The sequence below is a fragment of the Cherax quadricarinatus genome, chromosome 30, assembly GCF_038502225.1.
Source record: "Cherax quadricarinatus isolate ZL_2023a chromosome 30, ASM3850222v1, whole genome shotgun sequence".
Taxonomy (NCBI): domain Eukaryota; kingdom Metazoa; phylum Arthropoda; class Malacostraca; order Decapoda; family Parastacidae; genus Cherax; species Cherax quadricarinatus.
In genome coordinates, this window is record NC_091321.1 from 2,836,103 (window position 1) to 2,853,945 (window position 17,843).

At 41.7% G+C, this 17,843-nt stretch overlaps 1 protein-coding gene across 1 annotated transcript in view; it reads right to left on the bottom strand.

The window, feature by feature from the left end:
• Positions 1–15,396: 15,396 nt before the first annotated feature.
• The window catches only part of SmD2 (small ribonucleoprotein particle protein SmD2), a 28,205-nt gene continuing 25,758 nt past the window's right edge, over positions 15,397–17,843 (bottom strand). Inside the window, exons 3-4 of the mRNA XM_053781756.1 lie at positions 16,495–16,652; positions 15,397–15,685 (exon numbers count right to left, since the gene is read on the bottom strand). Of these exons, the coding sequence (XP_053637731.1) occupies positions 15,604–15,685; positions 16,495–16,652 (240 nt within the window). The 3' untranslated portion in view covers positions 15,397–15,603. The remainder of the gene's footprint in view (positions 15,686–16,494; positions 16,653–17,843) is intronic.

Genomic DNA, 17,843 nt, shown 5'->3' on the forward strand with positions numbered 1-17,843 from the left:
TAGCCCTGGGACCACATGGACGGTCCTAGGAATATCTCTGGGACCATGTGGACGGTCCTAGGAATAGCCCTGGGACCACATGGACGGTCCTAGGAATATCTCTGGGACCACATGGACGGTGCTAGGAATATCTCTGGGACCATGTGGACAGTCCTAGGAATAGCTCTGAGACCACATGGACGGCCCTAGGAATATCTCTGGGACCACATGGACGGTCCTAGGAATATCTCTGGGACCATGTGGACGGTCCTAGGAATAGCTCTGAGACCACATGGACGGCCCTAGGAATATCTCTGGGACCACATGGACGGTCCTAGGAATATCTCTGGGACCACATGGACGGCCCTAGGAATATCTCTGGGACCACATGGACGGCCCTTGGAATAGCTCTGGGACCACATGGACGGCCCTAGGAATAGCTCTGGGACCATGTGGACGGTCCTAGGAATAGCTCTGGGACCATGTGGACGGTCCTAGGAATAGCTCTGGGATCACATGGACGGTCCTAGGAATAGCTCTTAGGATCGCACAGATAGTCCTAGGATCACATGAACAACCTTAAGACTACATGAACGATCCTGGGACTGTATGAAACCCACCTGATATTCTAGGTAAGTTTACACGTAAGTTTATAAGCTTATTTACGCACAACTACACAATTATTATAATCAAAAAGAAGCGCTAAGCCAACAACTACACAAAATTTTGACGAATTACAGTTGTTTTACATATTAACATAGGCCTCAGTCAATTCAAGTTCTATCATGCATCTGAAGACCAATGTGAGATAATAATAACAATAATAATCTTTATTTATACAAGTACATGATACAACTTTTACATACCATAGCTGACAGCAATGATATACTATACAGAAACTCCCTTGCTATGCAGATTATTATTATTATTATAATTAAGGGGGAAGCACTAAACCCGTAGGATTATACAGCGCCTATGGGGGGATGGAAGGCATTCAGGCTTAATTCAGGGAACTGGAGCACAGATCCAATTCCCTAGATCAAGAGCCCCTCACCAGCGTCAAGGAGCCTTCCTTGAGGGGTTGCTATGCAGAGCATTTTGGCCAATTTAGGTTAATTTTGTCCCAAGATGAGACCCACAACAGTCTGCTAACACCCAGGTACCTATTTACTGGTAGGTGAAGGAAACACGCCCAATGTTTCCACCCATACCGGGATCGAACCATGGACACTCACTGTGTGCGGCGAGTGCGCTAACCAAGCTACGGAGCACACATATTGGATAGATGGAATCCACAGGTGTACTCTTATTTTAATGAGCTGGTCTGTATACCTTAGCCATTGGGGTATAGCACCGTAGTGGATTTAAGTTGTAAATACAAAATAATTAAGCATTATTCTCGGTTTTTAATTACACAGTGATTAGTAATATTAAAAGATAGTAGCCGAGACTTTTACTTTCATAGGGAGTGATTTTTCGTGTGCAAGTTTGGTATTAATCCCTCTAGGATTTTCCAAGTGTATATCTGCATATCGTGTCTCTCCCGTCTGCATTCTAGGGAGTACAGGCTGAGGAACTTAAGTGTTATCTCCGTTATGCGCGCCGTGAAGGTTCTCTGTACATTTTCTAGGTCAGCAATTTCACCTGCCTTGAAAGGTGCTGTTAGTGTGCAGCAATATTCCAGCCTAGATAGAACAAGTGACCTGAAGAGTGTCATCATGAGCTTGGCATCCCTAGTTTTGAATTTGGGCGTTGACTTGTCAGCAGATGGATTTGTGAAGGACGAGGTTAACCATAGAATTGATTTAGGAAAAAAGGTGAGTGGTGCGTTGAGGTATATGTGGAGACAGAAAACGTCATCTATAGAGGCAAAGGGATGTACGAGAGTATAGTGGTACCAACTCTTATATAGGTGTGAAGCATGGGTTGTAAATGCTGCAGCGAGGAGGCTGGAGGCAGTGATGTCGTGTCTAAGGGCAATGCAAGGTGTAAATATTACGCAGAGAATTCGTAGTGTGGAAATTATGAGGTGTGGAGCTACTAAAAGTATTAGAGGGCTAAGAGGAGTTGATGAAAATGGAACAAAGTAGAATGACTTGGAGAGCGCATAAATCTGTAGGGAGAGGGGTAGGGGTTGTCCTTGAAAAGGTGGGAGGGAGGGGTTAAAGGAGGCTTTGTGGGTGAGGGGCTTGACCTTCCATTATTATTATAATCAAAAAGAAGCGCTAAGCCACAAGGGCTATACAGTCTTGACCTTCCAGCGTGTGAGGGTCTTAGACTGGGGTTAATGGGGACGAATGGTTTTTGGGACCTGGCGAACTGTTGGAGTGTGAGCAGCATAATATTTTGTGGAGGGCTTAAAGGAAACCAGTTAGCCAGACTCGAGTCCTGGAATGGGGAGTACAGTGCCTGCACTTTAATGGAGGGGTTTGGAATATTGGCAGTTTGGAGGGACATCTAAACTGTCAAAAACTGAGCGCCTCTGAAAAGACTAATTATGTATGAGTGATGGTGAAAGTGGTGAATGATGAAAGTTTTTTCTTTCTTTTTGGCCGTCTCCCACCGAGGCAGGGTGACCCAAAAAAGAAAGAAAATCCCCAAAAAGAAAATGCTTTCATCATCATTCAACACTTACACCACACTCACACATAATCACTGTTTTTGCAGAGGTGCTCAGAATACAACAGTTTAGAAGCATATACGTATAAAGATACACAACATATCCCTCCAAACTGCCAATATCCCAAACCCCTCCTTTAAAGTGCAGGCATTGTACTTCCCATTTCCAGGACTCAAGTCCGACTATATGAAAATAACCGGTTTCCCTGAATCCCTTCACTAAATATTACCCTGCTCACACTCCAACAGATCGTCAGGTCCCAAGTACCATTCGTCTCCATTCACTCCTATCTAACACGCTCACGCACGCTTGCTGGAAGTCCAAGCCCCTTGCCCCACAAAACCTCCTTTAACCCCTCTCTCCAACCCTTTCGAGGACAACCCCTACCTCGCCTTCCTTCCCCTATAGATTTATATGCTTTCCATGTCATTCTACTTTGATCCATTCTCTCTAAATGACCAAACCACATCAACAACCCCTCTTCTGCCCTCTGACTAATACTTTTATTAACTCCACACCTTTAAATAATTTCCACACTCCGAATTTTCTGCATAATATTTACACCACACATTGCCCTTAGACAGGAAATCTCCACTGCCTCCAACCATCTCCTCGCTGCTGCATTTACCACCCAAGCTTCACACCCATATAAGAGTGTTGGTACTACTATACTTTCATACATTCCCTTCTTTGCGTCCATATATAACGTTTTTTGACTCCACATATACCTCAATGCACCACTCACCTTTTTTCCCTCATCAATTCTATGATTAACCTCATCCTTCATAAATCCATCCGCCGACACGTCAACTCCCAAGTACGTATCTGAAAACATTTACTTCTTCCATACTCCTCCTCCCCAATTTGATATCCAATTTTTCTTTATCTAAATCATTTGATACCCTCATCACCTTACTCTTTTCTATGTTCACTTTCAACTTTCTACCTTTACACACATTCCCAAACTCATCCACTAACCTTTGCAATTTTTTTTAGAATCTCCCATAAGCACAGTATCATCAGCAAAAAGTAACTGTGTTAATTCCCAATTTGAATTTGATTCCCCAAAATTTAATCCCACCCCTCTCCCGAACACCCTAGCATTTACTTCTATTACAACCCCATCTGTGTAGTCTGCGGTCAATCAAACAAACGGGCTTCCACATGGATAAATTGTCATTTTTGTGGAAATTGGTGTCACGCCCCTTGTGCAGATATCCAAGAACTAGCTACAAGCAGTATTAAAACAGGGAAGTGTTTTTGGGTATGCCCAAATGAGATCAATCTGTGGACTAAAATCACAAGGGTATTAAAAGAGGATAACATCAAAGCTGCTTTCATAGACAACCTGGAAGCTTTCTACAACAGATGGGAACATAAAAAGTCTGGGCTGAATGGTACTGCCCTTGATACTGGCCATGTAGTCAGAAACTGTAAGGCTGGAGGTGATGTCCTGGTAGTCAGTAAATGTGGGGCTGATAGTGCTGTCCTGGTAGACAGTAATGGTGAAGCTGGAGGTGCTGTCCTGGGAGACAGTAATGGTGAAGCTGGAGATGCTGTCCTGGGAGACAGTAATGGTGAAGCTGGAGATTTTGTCCAGGTAGTCGGGAATTATATGCAGGAAGGAATGCATATAAATGACCTCATGGGAGACAGGAGCCATAGTGGGGAAACAAGTGTAGTCAAAGATAAGAAAAAACCAATATTGCAAACTAGAAATACCACAGGAAATAGCAAACAAGAGGACTCCACTAGGAATAGTGAGGATATATTACCAAAAACAACTGGTGGGAGCTCCATTGTTGGTGCTAGGGAGGATAGGAATAAGACAGGGAAACATGCACCAACAGGGAATACAGTCACAGAAACCCAAGGCAAATGGAAACCAAGCCTGTGCACATACTATGCCCTTGGTATCTGCAGGCATGGGAAATCTGGAAAAACAGACGGGACGTGCAACTATGACCACCCTAGAAAATGCCATGCCCATATGACAACAGGAAAATGCAAACTCCCTTCCTGTAAGCTTTTTCACCCTGAACTGTGTACCTCTTCAGTACAGGAAAGACTGTGCTATAACTTAAATTGCCAGGCACACCATCTAAAGGGGACAAAAAGATACAAAACATCTAGGCCATGGGAAAACCTGGGTAGCCACAGTCACTCAAGAGGGAGAGGTTTTTTAGTGCCAGGAAGGAAAAAAAACTGGCAGGAAATGGCAGAAATCGTACACCAAATCCGGTCATTCCTGGAGTGGAACCACAGTCGATGGCCTCCACTCCAAACCAAGATACAGATACTAATGCCGGAACCCCCCCCCCCCCCCAGTACCAACAATACCACCAGTCCGATGACATTCTTCTTTGCAAATATACAGGGTCTAAAGCCAGCAACAAACAACAAAATACCTTTCATCCGTGGACTGCTTGCAGAGGTAAAGGCAATGTTCGCGGCTTTCACTGAGACCCACGTAAAGGATCACTTGGACAACGAAATATGGATCCCAGGTTACAACCTATACAGATGTGACAGAGTGAACAGGCAAAAGGGGGGCTTTTGGCCTGTACATTGCAGAGTCACTTGTTTGCACAGAACTGCTTAATGCCTCAAATGATGTAGTGGAAGTTTTAGCAGTAAAGGTCGAGAACCAAAACCTAGTCAGTGTGGTAGTCTACAAGCCTCCGGATGCAACATCCCAGCAATTCCAGGAACAGCTGTTAAAAATTTACCACTGTCTGGAAAATCTTCCAGCTCCTGCACCCAACATCTTGCTCCTGGGAAATTTCAACTTAAGGCACCTAAAATGGAGGAATATAGCAAATAATATTGTTGCAGTAATAACACCAGGAGGCAGCTCTGATGAAAACTCACACTCACACGAGCTTTTAAATCTCTGCACAAAATTCAATTTAAACCAGCAAATAATAGAGCCTACTAGACTGGAGAATACACTAGACCTCATCTTCACTAACAATGATGATCTGATAAGAAATGTCACCATATCAAAAACAATATACTCAGATCACAACATAATTGAGGTTCAGACATGTATGCGTGGAGCCCCAGACCAACATAATGAGACTAGTCACGAGGGAGCATTCACCAAATTCAACTTCAATAACAAAAACATAAAGTGGGACCAAGTAAACCAAGTCCTAACCGATATAAGCTGGGAAGATATACTAAGCAACACAGACCCCAACTTATGCCTACAACAGATTAACTTGGTGGTACTCGATGTATGCACAAGGCTTATTCCTCTAAGAAAAAGGAGGAGTAGATGTAAAATAGAAAGAGACAGGCGCTACCTTTACAGGCGACGAAAAAGAATAACAGAGCGGCTAAAAGAGGTCAATATATCTGAAATGCATAAGGAGACACTGGTCAGAGAAATAGCAAGCATCGAACTTAAGCTAAAGGAATCTTATAGGAGTCAGGAATCGCGGGAAGAACTAAAAGCCATAAATGAAATCGAAAGAAACCCAAAGTATTTCTTCTCCTATGCTAAATCAAAGTCGAGAACAACGTCCAGCATTGGGCCCCTACTTAAATAAGATGGGTCCTACACAGATGACAGCAAGGAAATGAGTGAGCTACTCAAGTCCCAATATGACTCAGTTTTTAGCAAGCCGCTAACCAGACTGAGAGTCGAAGATCAAATTGAATTTTTTATGAGAGAGCCACAAAATTTGATTAACACAAGCCTATCCGATGTTATCCTGACGCCAAATGACTTCGAACAGGCGATAAATGAAATGCCCATGCACTCTGCCCCAGGGCCAGACTCATGGAACTCCGTGTTCATCAAGAACTGCAAGAAGCCCCTATCACGAGCCTTTTCCATCCTATGGAGAGGGAGCATGGACACGGGGATCGTCCCACAGTTACTAAAAACAACAGACATAGCCCCACTCCACAAAGGGGGCAGTAAAGCAACAGCAAAGAACTACAGACCAATAGCACTAACATCCCATATCATAAAAATCTTTGAAAGGGTCCTAAGAAGCAAGATCACCACCCATCTAGAAACCCATCAGTTACACAACCCAGGGCAACATGGGTTTAGAACAGGTCGCTCCTGTCTGTCTCAACTATTGGATCACTACGACAAGGTCCTAAATGCACTAGAAGACAAAAAGAATGCAGATGTAATATATACAGACTTTGCAAAAGCCTTCGACAAGTGTGACCATGGCGTAATAGTGCACAAAATGCGTGCTAAAGGAATAACAGGAAAAGTCGGTCGATGGATCTATAATTTCCTCACTAACAGAACACATTATTATAATTATTATAATCAAGGGGGAAGCGCTAAACCCGGAGGATTATACAGCGCCTGGGGGGGGGGATGTGGAAGGCATTCAGGCTTAATTCGGGGAACTGGAGCACTAACAGAACACAGAGAGTAGTCGTCAACAAGTAAAGTCCGAGGCAGCTACGGTGAAAAGCTCTGTTCCACAAGGCACAGTACTCGCTCCCATCTTGTTCCTCATCCTCATATCCGACATAGACAAGGATGTCAGCCACAGCACCGTGTCTTCCTTTGCAGATGACACCCGAATCTGCATGACAGTGTCTTCCATTGCAGACACTGCAAGGCTCCAGGCAGACATCAACCAAATCTTTCAGTGGGCTGCAGAAAACAATATGAAGTTCAACGATGAGAAATTTCAATTACTCAGATATGGTAAACACGAGGAAATTAAATCTTCATCAGAGTACAAAACAAATTCTGGCCACAAAATAGAGCAAAACACCAACGTCAAAGACCTGGGAGTGATCATGTTGGAGGATCTCACCTTCAAGGACCATAACATTGTATCAATCGCATCTGCTAGAAAAATGACAGGATGGATAATGAGAACCTTCAAAACTAGGGAGGCCAAGCCCATGATGACACTCTTCAGGTCACTTGTTCTATCTGGGCTGGAATATTGCTGCACACTAACAGCACCTTTCAAGGCAGGTGAAATTGCTGACCTAGAAAATGTAGAGAGAACCTTCACGGCGCACATAACGGAGATAAAACACCTCAATTACTGGGAGCGCTTGAGGTTCCTAAACCTGTATTCCCTGGAACGCAGGTGGGAGAGATACATGATTATATACACCTGGAAAATCCTAGAGGGACTAGTACCGAACTTGCACACGAAAATCACTCACTACGAAAGCAAAAGACTTGGCAGACGATGCAACATCCCCCCAATGAAAAGCAGGGGTGTCACTAGCACGTTAAGAGACCATACAATAAGTGTCAGGGGCCCGAGACTGTTCAACTGCCTCCCAGCATACATAAGGGGGATTACCAACAGACCCCTGGCAGTCTTCAAGCTGGCACTGGATAAGCACCTAAAGTCGGTTCCTGATCAGCCGGGCTGTGGCTCGTACGTTGGTTTGCGTGCAGCCAGCAGCAACAGCCTGGTTGATCAGGCTCTGATCCACCAGGCCGCCTTGTCACAGACCGGGCCGCGGGGGCGTTGACCCCCGGAACTCTCTCCAGGTAAACTCCAGGTAATAAATATATTAAACAACCATGGTGACATTACACATCCCTGTCTAAGACCTATTTTTACCGGGAAGTAGTCTCCCTCTCTTCTACACACCCTAACCTGAGCCTCACTATCCTCATAAAAACTCTTTACAGCATTTAGTAACCACCTATTCCATATACTTGCAACATCTGCCACATTGCTCCCCTATCCACTCTATCATATGCCTTTTCTAAATCCATAAATGCAATAAAAACTTCCCTACCTTTATCTAAATACTGTTCACATATATGCTTCAATGTAAACACTTGATCTACACATCCCCTACCCACTCTGAAACCTCCTTGCTCATCCGCAATCCTACATTCTGTCTTACCTCTAATTCTTTCAATTATAACCCTACCATACACTTTTCCTGGTATACTCAATAAACTTATTCCTCTATAATTTTTACAATCTCTTTTGTCCCCTTTCCCTTTATATAAAGGGACTATACATGCTCTCTGCCAATCTCTAGGTACCTTCCCCTCTTTCATACATTTATTAAACAAAAGTACCAACCACTCCAACACTATATCCCCCCCTGCTTTTAACATTTCTGTCATGATCCCATCAGTTCCAGCTGCTTTACCCCCTTTCATTCTACGTAATGCCTCACGTACCTCCCCTACACTTACATTCTGCTCTTCTTCACTCCTAAAAGATGGTATACCTCCCTGACCAGTGCATGAAATTACCACCTCCCTTTCTTCCTCAACATATAAAAGTTCCTCAAAATATTCTCGCCATCTACCTAATATCTCCCTCTCCCCACCTACTAACTCCCCTACTCTATTTTTAACTGACAAATCCATACTTTCCCTAGGCTTTCTTAACTTGTTTAACTCACTCCATTATTATTATTATTATAATCAAAAAGAAGCGCTAAGCCACAAGGACTATACAGCTTAACTCACTCCAAATTTTTTTCTTATTTTCATTAAAATTTCTTGACAGTGCCTCTCCCACTCTATCATCTGCTCTCCTTTTGCACTCTCTCACCACTCTCTTCACATTTCTTTTACTGTCCATATACTCTGCTTTTCTTATAACACTTCTGCTTTGTAAAAACCTCTCATAAGCTAACTTTTTCTCTTTTATCACACCCTTTACTTCATCATTCCACCAATCACTCCTCTTTCCACCTGCCCCCACCCTCCTATAACCACAAACTTCTGCCCCACATTCTAATACTGCATTTTTAAAACTATTCCAACCCTCTTCAACCCCCCCCCCCCCACTACTCATCTTTGCACTAGCCCACCTTTCTGCCAATAGTCGCTTATATCTCGCCCGAACTTCCTCCTCCCTTAGTTTATACACTTTCACCTCCCTCTTACTTGTTGTTGCCACCTTCCTCTTTTCCCATCTACCTCTTACTCTAACTGTAGCTACAACTAAATAATGATCCGATATATCAGTTGCCCCTCTATAAACATGTACATCCTGGAGCCTACCCATCAACCTTTTATCCACCAATACATAATCTAACAAACTACTTTCATTACGTGCTACATCATACCTTGTATATTTATTTATCCTCTTTTTCATAAAATATGTATTACTTATTACCAAATCTCTTTCTACACATAGCTCAATTAAAGGCTCCCCATTTACATTTACCCCTGGCACCCCAAATTTACCTACTACTCCCTCCATAACATTTTTACCCACTTTAGCATTGAAATCCCCAACCACCATTACTCTCACACTTGATTCAAAACTCCCCACGCATTCACTCAACATTTCCCAAAATCTCTCTCTCTCCTCTACACTTCTTTCTTCTCCAGGTGCATACACGCTTACTATAACCCACTTTTCACATCCAATCTTTATTTTACTCCACATAATCCTTGAATTAATACAGAAGGATGGACGGGAGACAAACCGTGGCCCTGAGATTGACAAGCCCAGCGTTCAATCTTAGGACCATGGCTTAAGCCTCTCATCCTGTCTTCTGTTTATTCACTGACTTGTTTATTACGACTTATTTTGCTGAAGAAGCAAAATATTTTACAGCCATTTATCTCAGCCCTAATTATTATTATTATTATAATCAAAGTTAAGCGCTAAACTCACAAGGGCCACAGAGCATCTCAAGCCTATGAACTTTGGGACAAAGTACGCAGTACTATATACAACCACACCATTGCATACCATTTCCCAAAGTTCGTAGATTCGAATCTCCTCCAGCTCGAGATGAATGTTTGTAAAATACATACATTCATGTAGAATACTTAAAAATTTGCAAACGAATGACATTATTTACAAACGTTAACTCTTATTCCACAAAAGGATTTGAACCTACACACTGCACCAAAGTACAGTGCTTATGCCACTCGGCCAGATCCCATGTATTATTATTATAATCAAAGAAAGCGCTAAACAGATCCCATATAAGTATGGTCGCCTAGCTCAAGAAAGGTAGTCACTCTCCATACCCCTTGACACCAGGCCAGTGATAAGTTATGTAATCAAATCTTGCTACATGCAGTGAACATCGAAAGAGATTTTGAAATGATTTAATTATTATAATCAAGGGGAGCACTAAACCCATAGGATTATGCAGTGCACAGCTGTGGGGGAATGTGTAAGGTATTCAGGCTTAATTCAGGGAACTGGAGCATAGATCCAATTCCCTAGCATCAAGTTGAAATAATTTAACAATTCGCAAATGGGCGAAATTTACAAACATTATCTCTCAGTCCACATTATTAGTATACTGTACTCAAAACCAAGCACTAAACCCACTAGGGTCATACAGCGCTATCTCAGTCCACAGCAGGATTCTAACCTACACACACTGCATCAAAGTATATTGTTAATTGTTAAGCATTTCAAAATCTTTCAATGTTCACTGTACGTGGCAGAATTTGAAATAACATATCACTGTCCTAGTGTCCTGGGGTATGAGTGTGCCTAGTTTTGCTAGGTGCCTATACTCAGCTGGGATTTGGACAAGTGGCATAATTACTGTATACTTTGATACAGCGTGTGTAGGTTCGAATCCTACTGTAGACAGAGACAATGTTTGTATACATGTACAACAATGAAGACTTGGGTAATATCAGCATTACTGTTATAACTATGTGCAAGCACTAAACCATTGGGTTCATATGGCAAATGAGGAATGGGAGGCAATCAGGTGGAAGGCTAGGTCCACTTCACTGGAACAAGAGCCCCTCGCTAGCATCAAGACAGCTAACTTCCTTGAACGTGTAATAACTGAACACTAGTTATAGTTTGTAAAAGAAATTTCATTGAAGATGAGGAGCTGTTAAGACTCAGTTTCTAGTATGAGAGATAACAACACTAGTGAATTATTATTATTATTATAATCAAGGGGGAAGCGCTAAACCCGGAGGATTATACAGCGCCTGGGGGGGGATGTGGAAGGCATTCAGGCTTAATTCGGGGAACTGGAGCACAGATCCAATTCCCTAAATCAAGAGCCCCTCACCAACATCAAGGAACCTTCCTTGAGGGGAATACTAGTGAAGACGCGAGTGTTAGTACGTGCTAATGCGAGTACAACTCTATTATAACAAAGCACTAAATCTACAAGGGTAATATAGTGCTAGGTAATAGTCTGAATGCATGTCAGAATATAAGTAGGATTGTCAGCTTATGAGTGTGAAAGGATGAACTTTCAGGAAGGAGTCAGTGTTGGGGTGGTAAAGACGTGAGAAGTGAATTCTGCATTCCTTCTGATAGGAAAATTTATTAAGATATAGTGGACCGATAGTCCTCACAGTGATGCTGGGAGTTTTCCATGAAGTACCCGGGTGAGGCATGTGTGGCCACCCTATGGAAAGAATGGCACCCCTCCCAGAGAGGGCCCCTACCCAGAAGTAAAACCCTTATCACACTATTAGTCATAGAGGAAGAGCTAAACCTATGTCATACAGCAACTGGGAGAATGGGAAACAATATTTCAGTCCAAGAGTATTTCTCCAGCATCAGGGATGGAAGGAAAGCATACCTCATTTTTACTGACCCATTGAAGAGCCCTTCAACAGTAGCAAGGCACCTCAAGAGGGGTAACAATGCGTAAAACAGGAAGCTCAAATCCAGGATTTTCATGTGACTTGTCTTAAAAATTACCTGTAATAACTGGGGTTCAACTAGGTATTTTATGTAATTTCTGGTTTTACACTTATCATGACATATATAAATGAAACACTGAAATTCAACCCCATAATCTGGAGGTTCCTAAGATTCCAAATCCAACACTGTTACAATCACGCTGTAGTGATTAGTAGTATCCCAACTAGAAAATTATTTTCACTATCAATTTAAGCCAGGCACTGTAGAGTACTATCCCACTCCTGTAGTTAATAGTAGAGATCATTATATTACACACAGAGAAGGGGCCAGAGCTAAACCTGTAAGGGTCATACATTACCTAGAGGAATATGGAAAATTCAGGTTCAATCCAAGGAAAGGGATGCAAAGTCCAATTTCTTGGATAAGGGGCCCATTATTAGCATCAAGCAATCTCCTGAGAAAAAGGAGACAGATGTGTGGAACTGAACACTCAAAATTGAAAGCTATCAATACATAAGGGAAAAAAATTTAGGATACAATTATTCATGGATAAGAGGGGAGGGTACCTAGGGATTGGCAGAGAGCATGTATAGTTCATTTATATAAAGGGAAGGGGGACAAAGATTATAAAAATTATAGGGGAATAAGTTTACTGAGGGATATGTTGTGTATCTTTATATGTGTATGCTTCTAGACCGTTGTATTCTGAGCACCTCTGCAAAAACAGTGATAATGTGCGAGTGTGGTGAAAGTGTTGAATGATGATGAAAGTATTTTCTTTTTGGGGATTTTCTTTCTTTTTTGGGTCACCCTGCCTCGGTGGGAGACGGCCGACTTGTTGAAAAAAAAAAAAAAAAAGTTTACTGAGTATACCAGGAAAAGTGTATGGTAGGGTTATTATTGAAAGAACTAGAGGTAAGACAGAGTAGGATTGCAAATGAGCAAGGAGGCTTTAGAGTGGATAGGGGATGTTTATATCAAGTGTTTACATTGAAGCATATATGTGAACAGTATTTAAATAAAGGTAGGGAAGTTTTCATTGCATTTATGGATTTAGAAAAGGCATATGATAGAGTGGATAAGGGAGCAATGTGGCAGATGTTGCAAGTACGTACATGGAATAGGTATTAGGCTACTAAATGCTGTAAAGAGTTTTTATGAGGATAGTGAGGCTCAGGTTAGGGTGTGTACAAGAGAGGGAGATTACTTTCCGGTAAAAGTAGGTCATACACAAGGATGCGTAATGTCACCATGGTTGTTTAATATATTTATAAACAGGGTTGTAGAAGTAAATGCTAGTGTTGGGGAGAGGGGTGGGATTAAATTATGGGGAATCAAATACAAAATGGGAGTTGACACAGTTACTTTTGCTGATGATACTGTGCTTATGGGAGATTCTAAAGAAAAGTTGCAAAGGTTAGTGGAAGAGTTTGGGAGGGTGTGTAAAGGTAGAAAGTGAAAAGTGAACATAGATAAGAGTAAGGTGATGAGGGTATCAAATGATTTAGATAAAGAAAAATTGGATATGACATAGGAGAGAGGGAGGCTGGAAGAAGGGAATGTTTTTAGATATTTGGGAGTTGACGTGTCAGCATTTGGGTTAATGAAGGATGAGGTTAACCATAGAATTGATGAAGGAAAAAAGGCGAGTGGTGCATTGAGGTATATGTGGAGACAAAAAACGTTATCTGTGGAGGCAAAGGAGGGAATGTATGAAAGTATAGTGGTACCAACACTTACATGGGTGTGAAGCTTGGGTTGTAAATGCTGCAGCGAGGAGGCAGTGGAGATGTCCTGTCTAAGGGCAATGTGTGGTGTAAATATTATGCAGAAAATTTGGTGTGGAAATTAGGAGGTGTGGAGTTAATAAAAGTATTAGTCAAAGGGCTGAAGAGGGGTTGTTGAGGTGGTTTGGTCATTTAGAGAGAATGGATCAAAGTAGAATGACATAGCCTATAAAACTGTAGGGGATGGAAAGCAGGGTAGGGGACATCCTCAAAAAGGTTGGAGGGGGTAAAGGAGGTTTTGTGGGCCAGGGGCTTGGACTTCCAGCAAGCATGCATGAGCGTTAGATAGGAGTGAATGGAGACGAATGGTTTTTTGGGATCTGACAAGCTGTTGGAGTGTGATAAGGGTAGTATTTAGTGAAGGGATTCAGGAAAACCAGTCATTTTTATATAGCCAAACTTGGGTACTGGAAATGGGAAGTACAATGCCTACACTTTAAAGGAGGGGTTTGGGATATTGGCAGTTTGGAGGGATATGTTATATATCTTTATATATGCTTCTAAACTGTTGTATCTGGGTGCCTTTGCAAAAATAGTGATTATGTATGAGTGAGGTGAAAGAGTTGAAGTATTTTCTTTCTTTTTGGGTCACCCTGCCTTGGTGGAAGACGGCTGAGTTGTGCCAAGAAAAATTGAGGGCTCAGGATTGATCTCTAAGAATACTTCATCTCCTTGGATCATGAGCCTTTCACCAGCATAAAGTCAACCTCTAACATTATATTCAAGAGGGAAGTGATTAACCTTTTTAAAAAAATTATAATACCTGGGAAATAGATTTGATCAAAGTGGAAGGTAGCTCTAATTCCTTGGATTATTACTCAAAGGAAGCACTTGACCAAGAAGGGTCATACAACACCTGGTGAACAGAAAATGATTTCAATTAGTGAAGTCCTAAATGGGAAAAGGGAGGCACTTAATCTATAGACTGGGAGGAAGAGCAAACCAGCATCCCCTTGGGTGGTATTATTTTCAAAACTAAGCAATAAACCCACAAGGGTCATGTAGCGCTGTCTTGGGTAGTAGAACAGAATAATGGTTTGATCCAAGGGGTGAGGTAGCTGCAATTCCTTAGATCAAGGGTCTTTCACCATCAAAGCAACTCATTTAAGGGAAACAATACCATCCACTTTATTACCTAAATTCAATAAGGAAATGCAGCCACTCCCATGCTGGTTGCAGTGATAAAGGATTTATAAAATGTGAAATCTATCAGACCCAACAATGATGATTTGGAAGTGAACAGAAAAATCTCAACCACCCATGTGACTCGAGAACCATCATACAACCCACGGCATCTACAGATGTTTCAACCTACCTTCTAAGAATAGCTGCCCAAGACACCTCGACCTCTTACCAACTATGTCTTTATGATTTCTCAGTCTCTTACAGACTTTTCAAGTTTAAAAAATTATCACTAAGGAGTACAAACTAAAAATAGACTTTTCAACATTTATTACAAAAAACATTAAAGTACAAATCATAATTGAAAAAAAAAAGTTCTTTAAATTAAGACTTCATGAATATAGATTAAAAATGTCTGAAAGTATCATGAAAGAACTGAAAAATATTCATAGAAAATACCGCACAGTGACTGAATATTCGGCATTGATTATCAAGCTCCCATACACACATTGATAATGCATTATGCACTCTGCTGGCTCCCTAAAGGATTCTTCACAACTATGATCACAGAATCTCCTCGTAGAAACATCTTCTGGATATACCTGTGGAAAAAAAGTTACTTACATATTATATAATAATCATCATCAAGAGCCAAAGTTTGTACTATTTGTAAAAGGAACATGGGAAGAGCATCAAACACAAAGGCATTCAGGTTCAATCCAAGAGGCAGGGCCAATTCCCTAAGATCAAAAACCCCATTGCTGACATCTAGAAACTTTCCTTGAGGGGTTTAGACATTAGTGCAATATACAAACTCATAAGTCCTTAGGGTGTTCTTCAACTTACATATCCTTGGTTAGGCCTCATTTAGATTATGATGTACAGCTTTGGTCACAGTATTACAGAATGGATATAAATGCTCTGGAGAACATATAAAGGAGGATGACAAAGTTGATCCCATGTATTAGAAATCTTTCCTATGAGGATAGAGTGAGGGCCCTGAATCTGCACTCTCTAGAAAGGCGTAGAATTAGGGGGGATACGACTAAGGTGTATAAATGGAAAACAGGAATAAAGGGGATGTAAATAGTGTGCTAAAATATCTAGCCAAGACAGGATTCGCCGCAATGGTTTTAAGCTGGAAAAATTCAGATTCAGGAAGGATATACGAAAGCACTGGTTTAGTAACAGAGTTGAGGATGAGTAGAACAATCTCCAGAGTACCACCACAGAAGCTAAAACGTCATGTAGTTTTAAAAATCAGATGCCATGCTCCCTCCTTAAGTGAATGTGACCTGACCTGACTAAGTTGGGGCATTGGCTTGGGCTGGAGGGGGACTTGGACCTGTCTCGCATGGGACAGTAGGCCTGTTGCAGTGTTCCCTCTTTCTTATGTTCTTATTAAGCTCACCTTTCACGGTTAACAGGCTTTGCCTTCTTTTGGCCCTTGGCTGTCTTTGGCTGTTCCATCCAGATCTCGGTTACTTGCTCCAGAACCATGTTGAAATGGCGGTCAAATGCCTTGACTCTTCCTAACAACTTTTTGTTATTCCGGCAATTGATAAGAACCTGCAGCAACAGAAGATAGTGTGTTATTTTACAGCAAAAAATTACATGCAAATGTCATATCAAGTACTGGACAAATTTTCCAAATGTACTGAGACAGTATCACAAATTGGCACAATGATAACTCCAATTTTAACTGGAGGTACATAACCACTAGTCCCTTGCATAACTAAAATTTCAATAATCTTATAATCTAGAAAACAAAACTGGTTTGGCCACCAGTAGTACCCCTGATGCTATTTTGTCACTTTTTTCTTCATCAAACTGGCCATATCTCACTGAGATAGGGTGACCCATGAAAGAAAAATACTTTCACAATCACTCACTCCATCAGTGTCTCACCAGAGGTATGCCAATACTACAAAACTGCAAATATCCCAATCAAAAGTGTGGGCAATGTACTTCCCACCTACAGCACTCAAGTACGGGTAACCGGTTTCCCCGAATCCCTTCATAATTGTTATCTTGTTCACACTCCAACGCCATTCTTTTTTTTTCAACAAGTCGGCCATCTCCCACTGAGGCAGGGAGACTCAAAAACAGAGAAAATCCCCGAAAAGAAAATACTTTCATCATTCAACACTTTCACCTCACTCATACATAATCACTGTTTTTGCAGAGGCACCCAGATACAACAGTTTAGAAGCATATATAAAGATATATAACATCCCCCCAAACTGCCAATATCCCAAACCCCTCCTTTAACCCTTAGACTGTCGCAACCCCAAATCCTGAAGTGTCTCCTGGTGTCGTAAAATATGGGGATGGGGGGGGGGGGGTTCTTATGAAATGATAGAATCTTTTTCCGATGGTAACGACACCAAAATATGAAATTTAACAGAAAACTTACGGAATTACGCTCTCATGAAGTTAGCGACCTCAGCGATATTTACGAATCAGCGCTCTTGCCCAGGCGCGGATCTAGGAACAAAGTTTGGGGGGCGGGGGGCCGACGGCAGAATTTTCGGTTGTTTAAAGAGCATTAGCATTACCGTTTCTCCACTAACGGGATTCTTATTTGTTAATTACTGGCGGACTGACCTAAATGAATGGGCATAACCATCTGCTCTAGGTGCCAGTGTTTCTCTTCGGATTCAAATGAGAGGGCCGATTTTTCTGAGAAAAAAAAAAAAACACTGACCTTACAATGTGAGGAATTTTGTATCTTATTAAAACTTTATTGAAAGTAAGAAT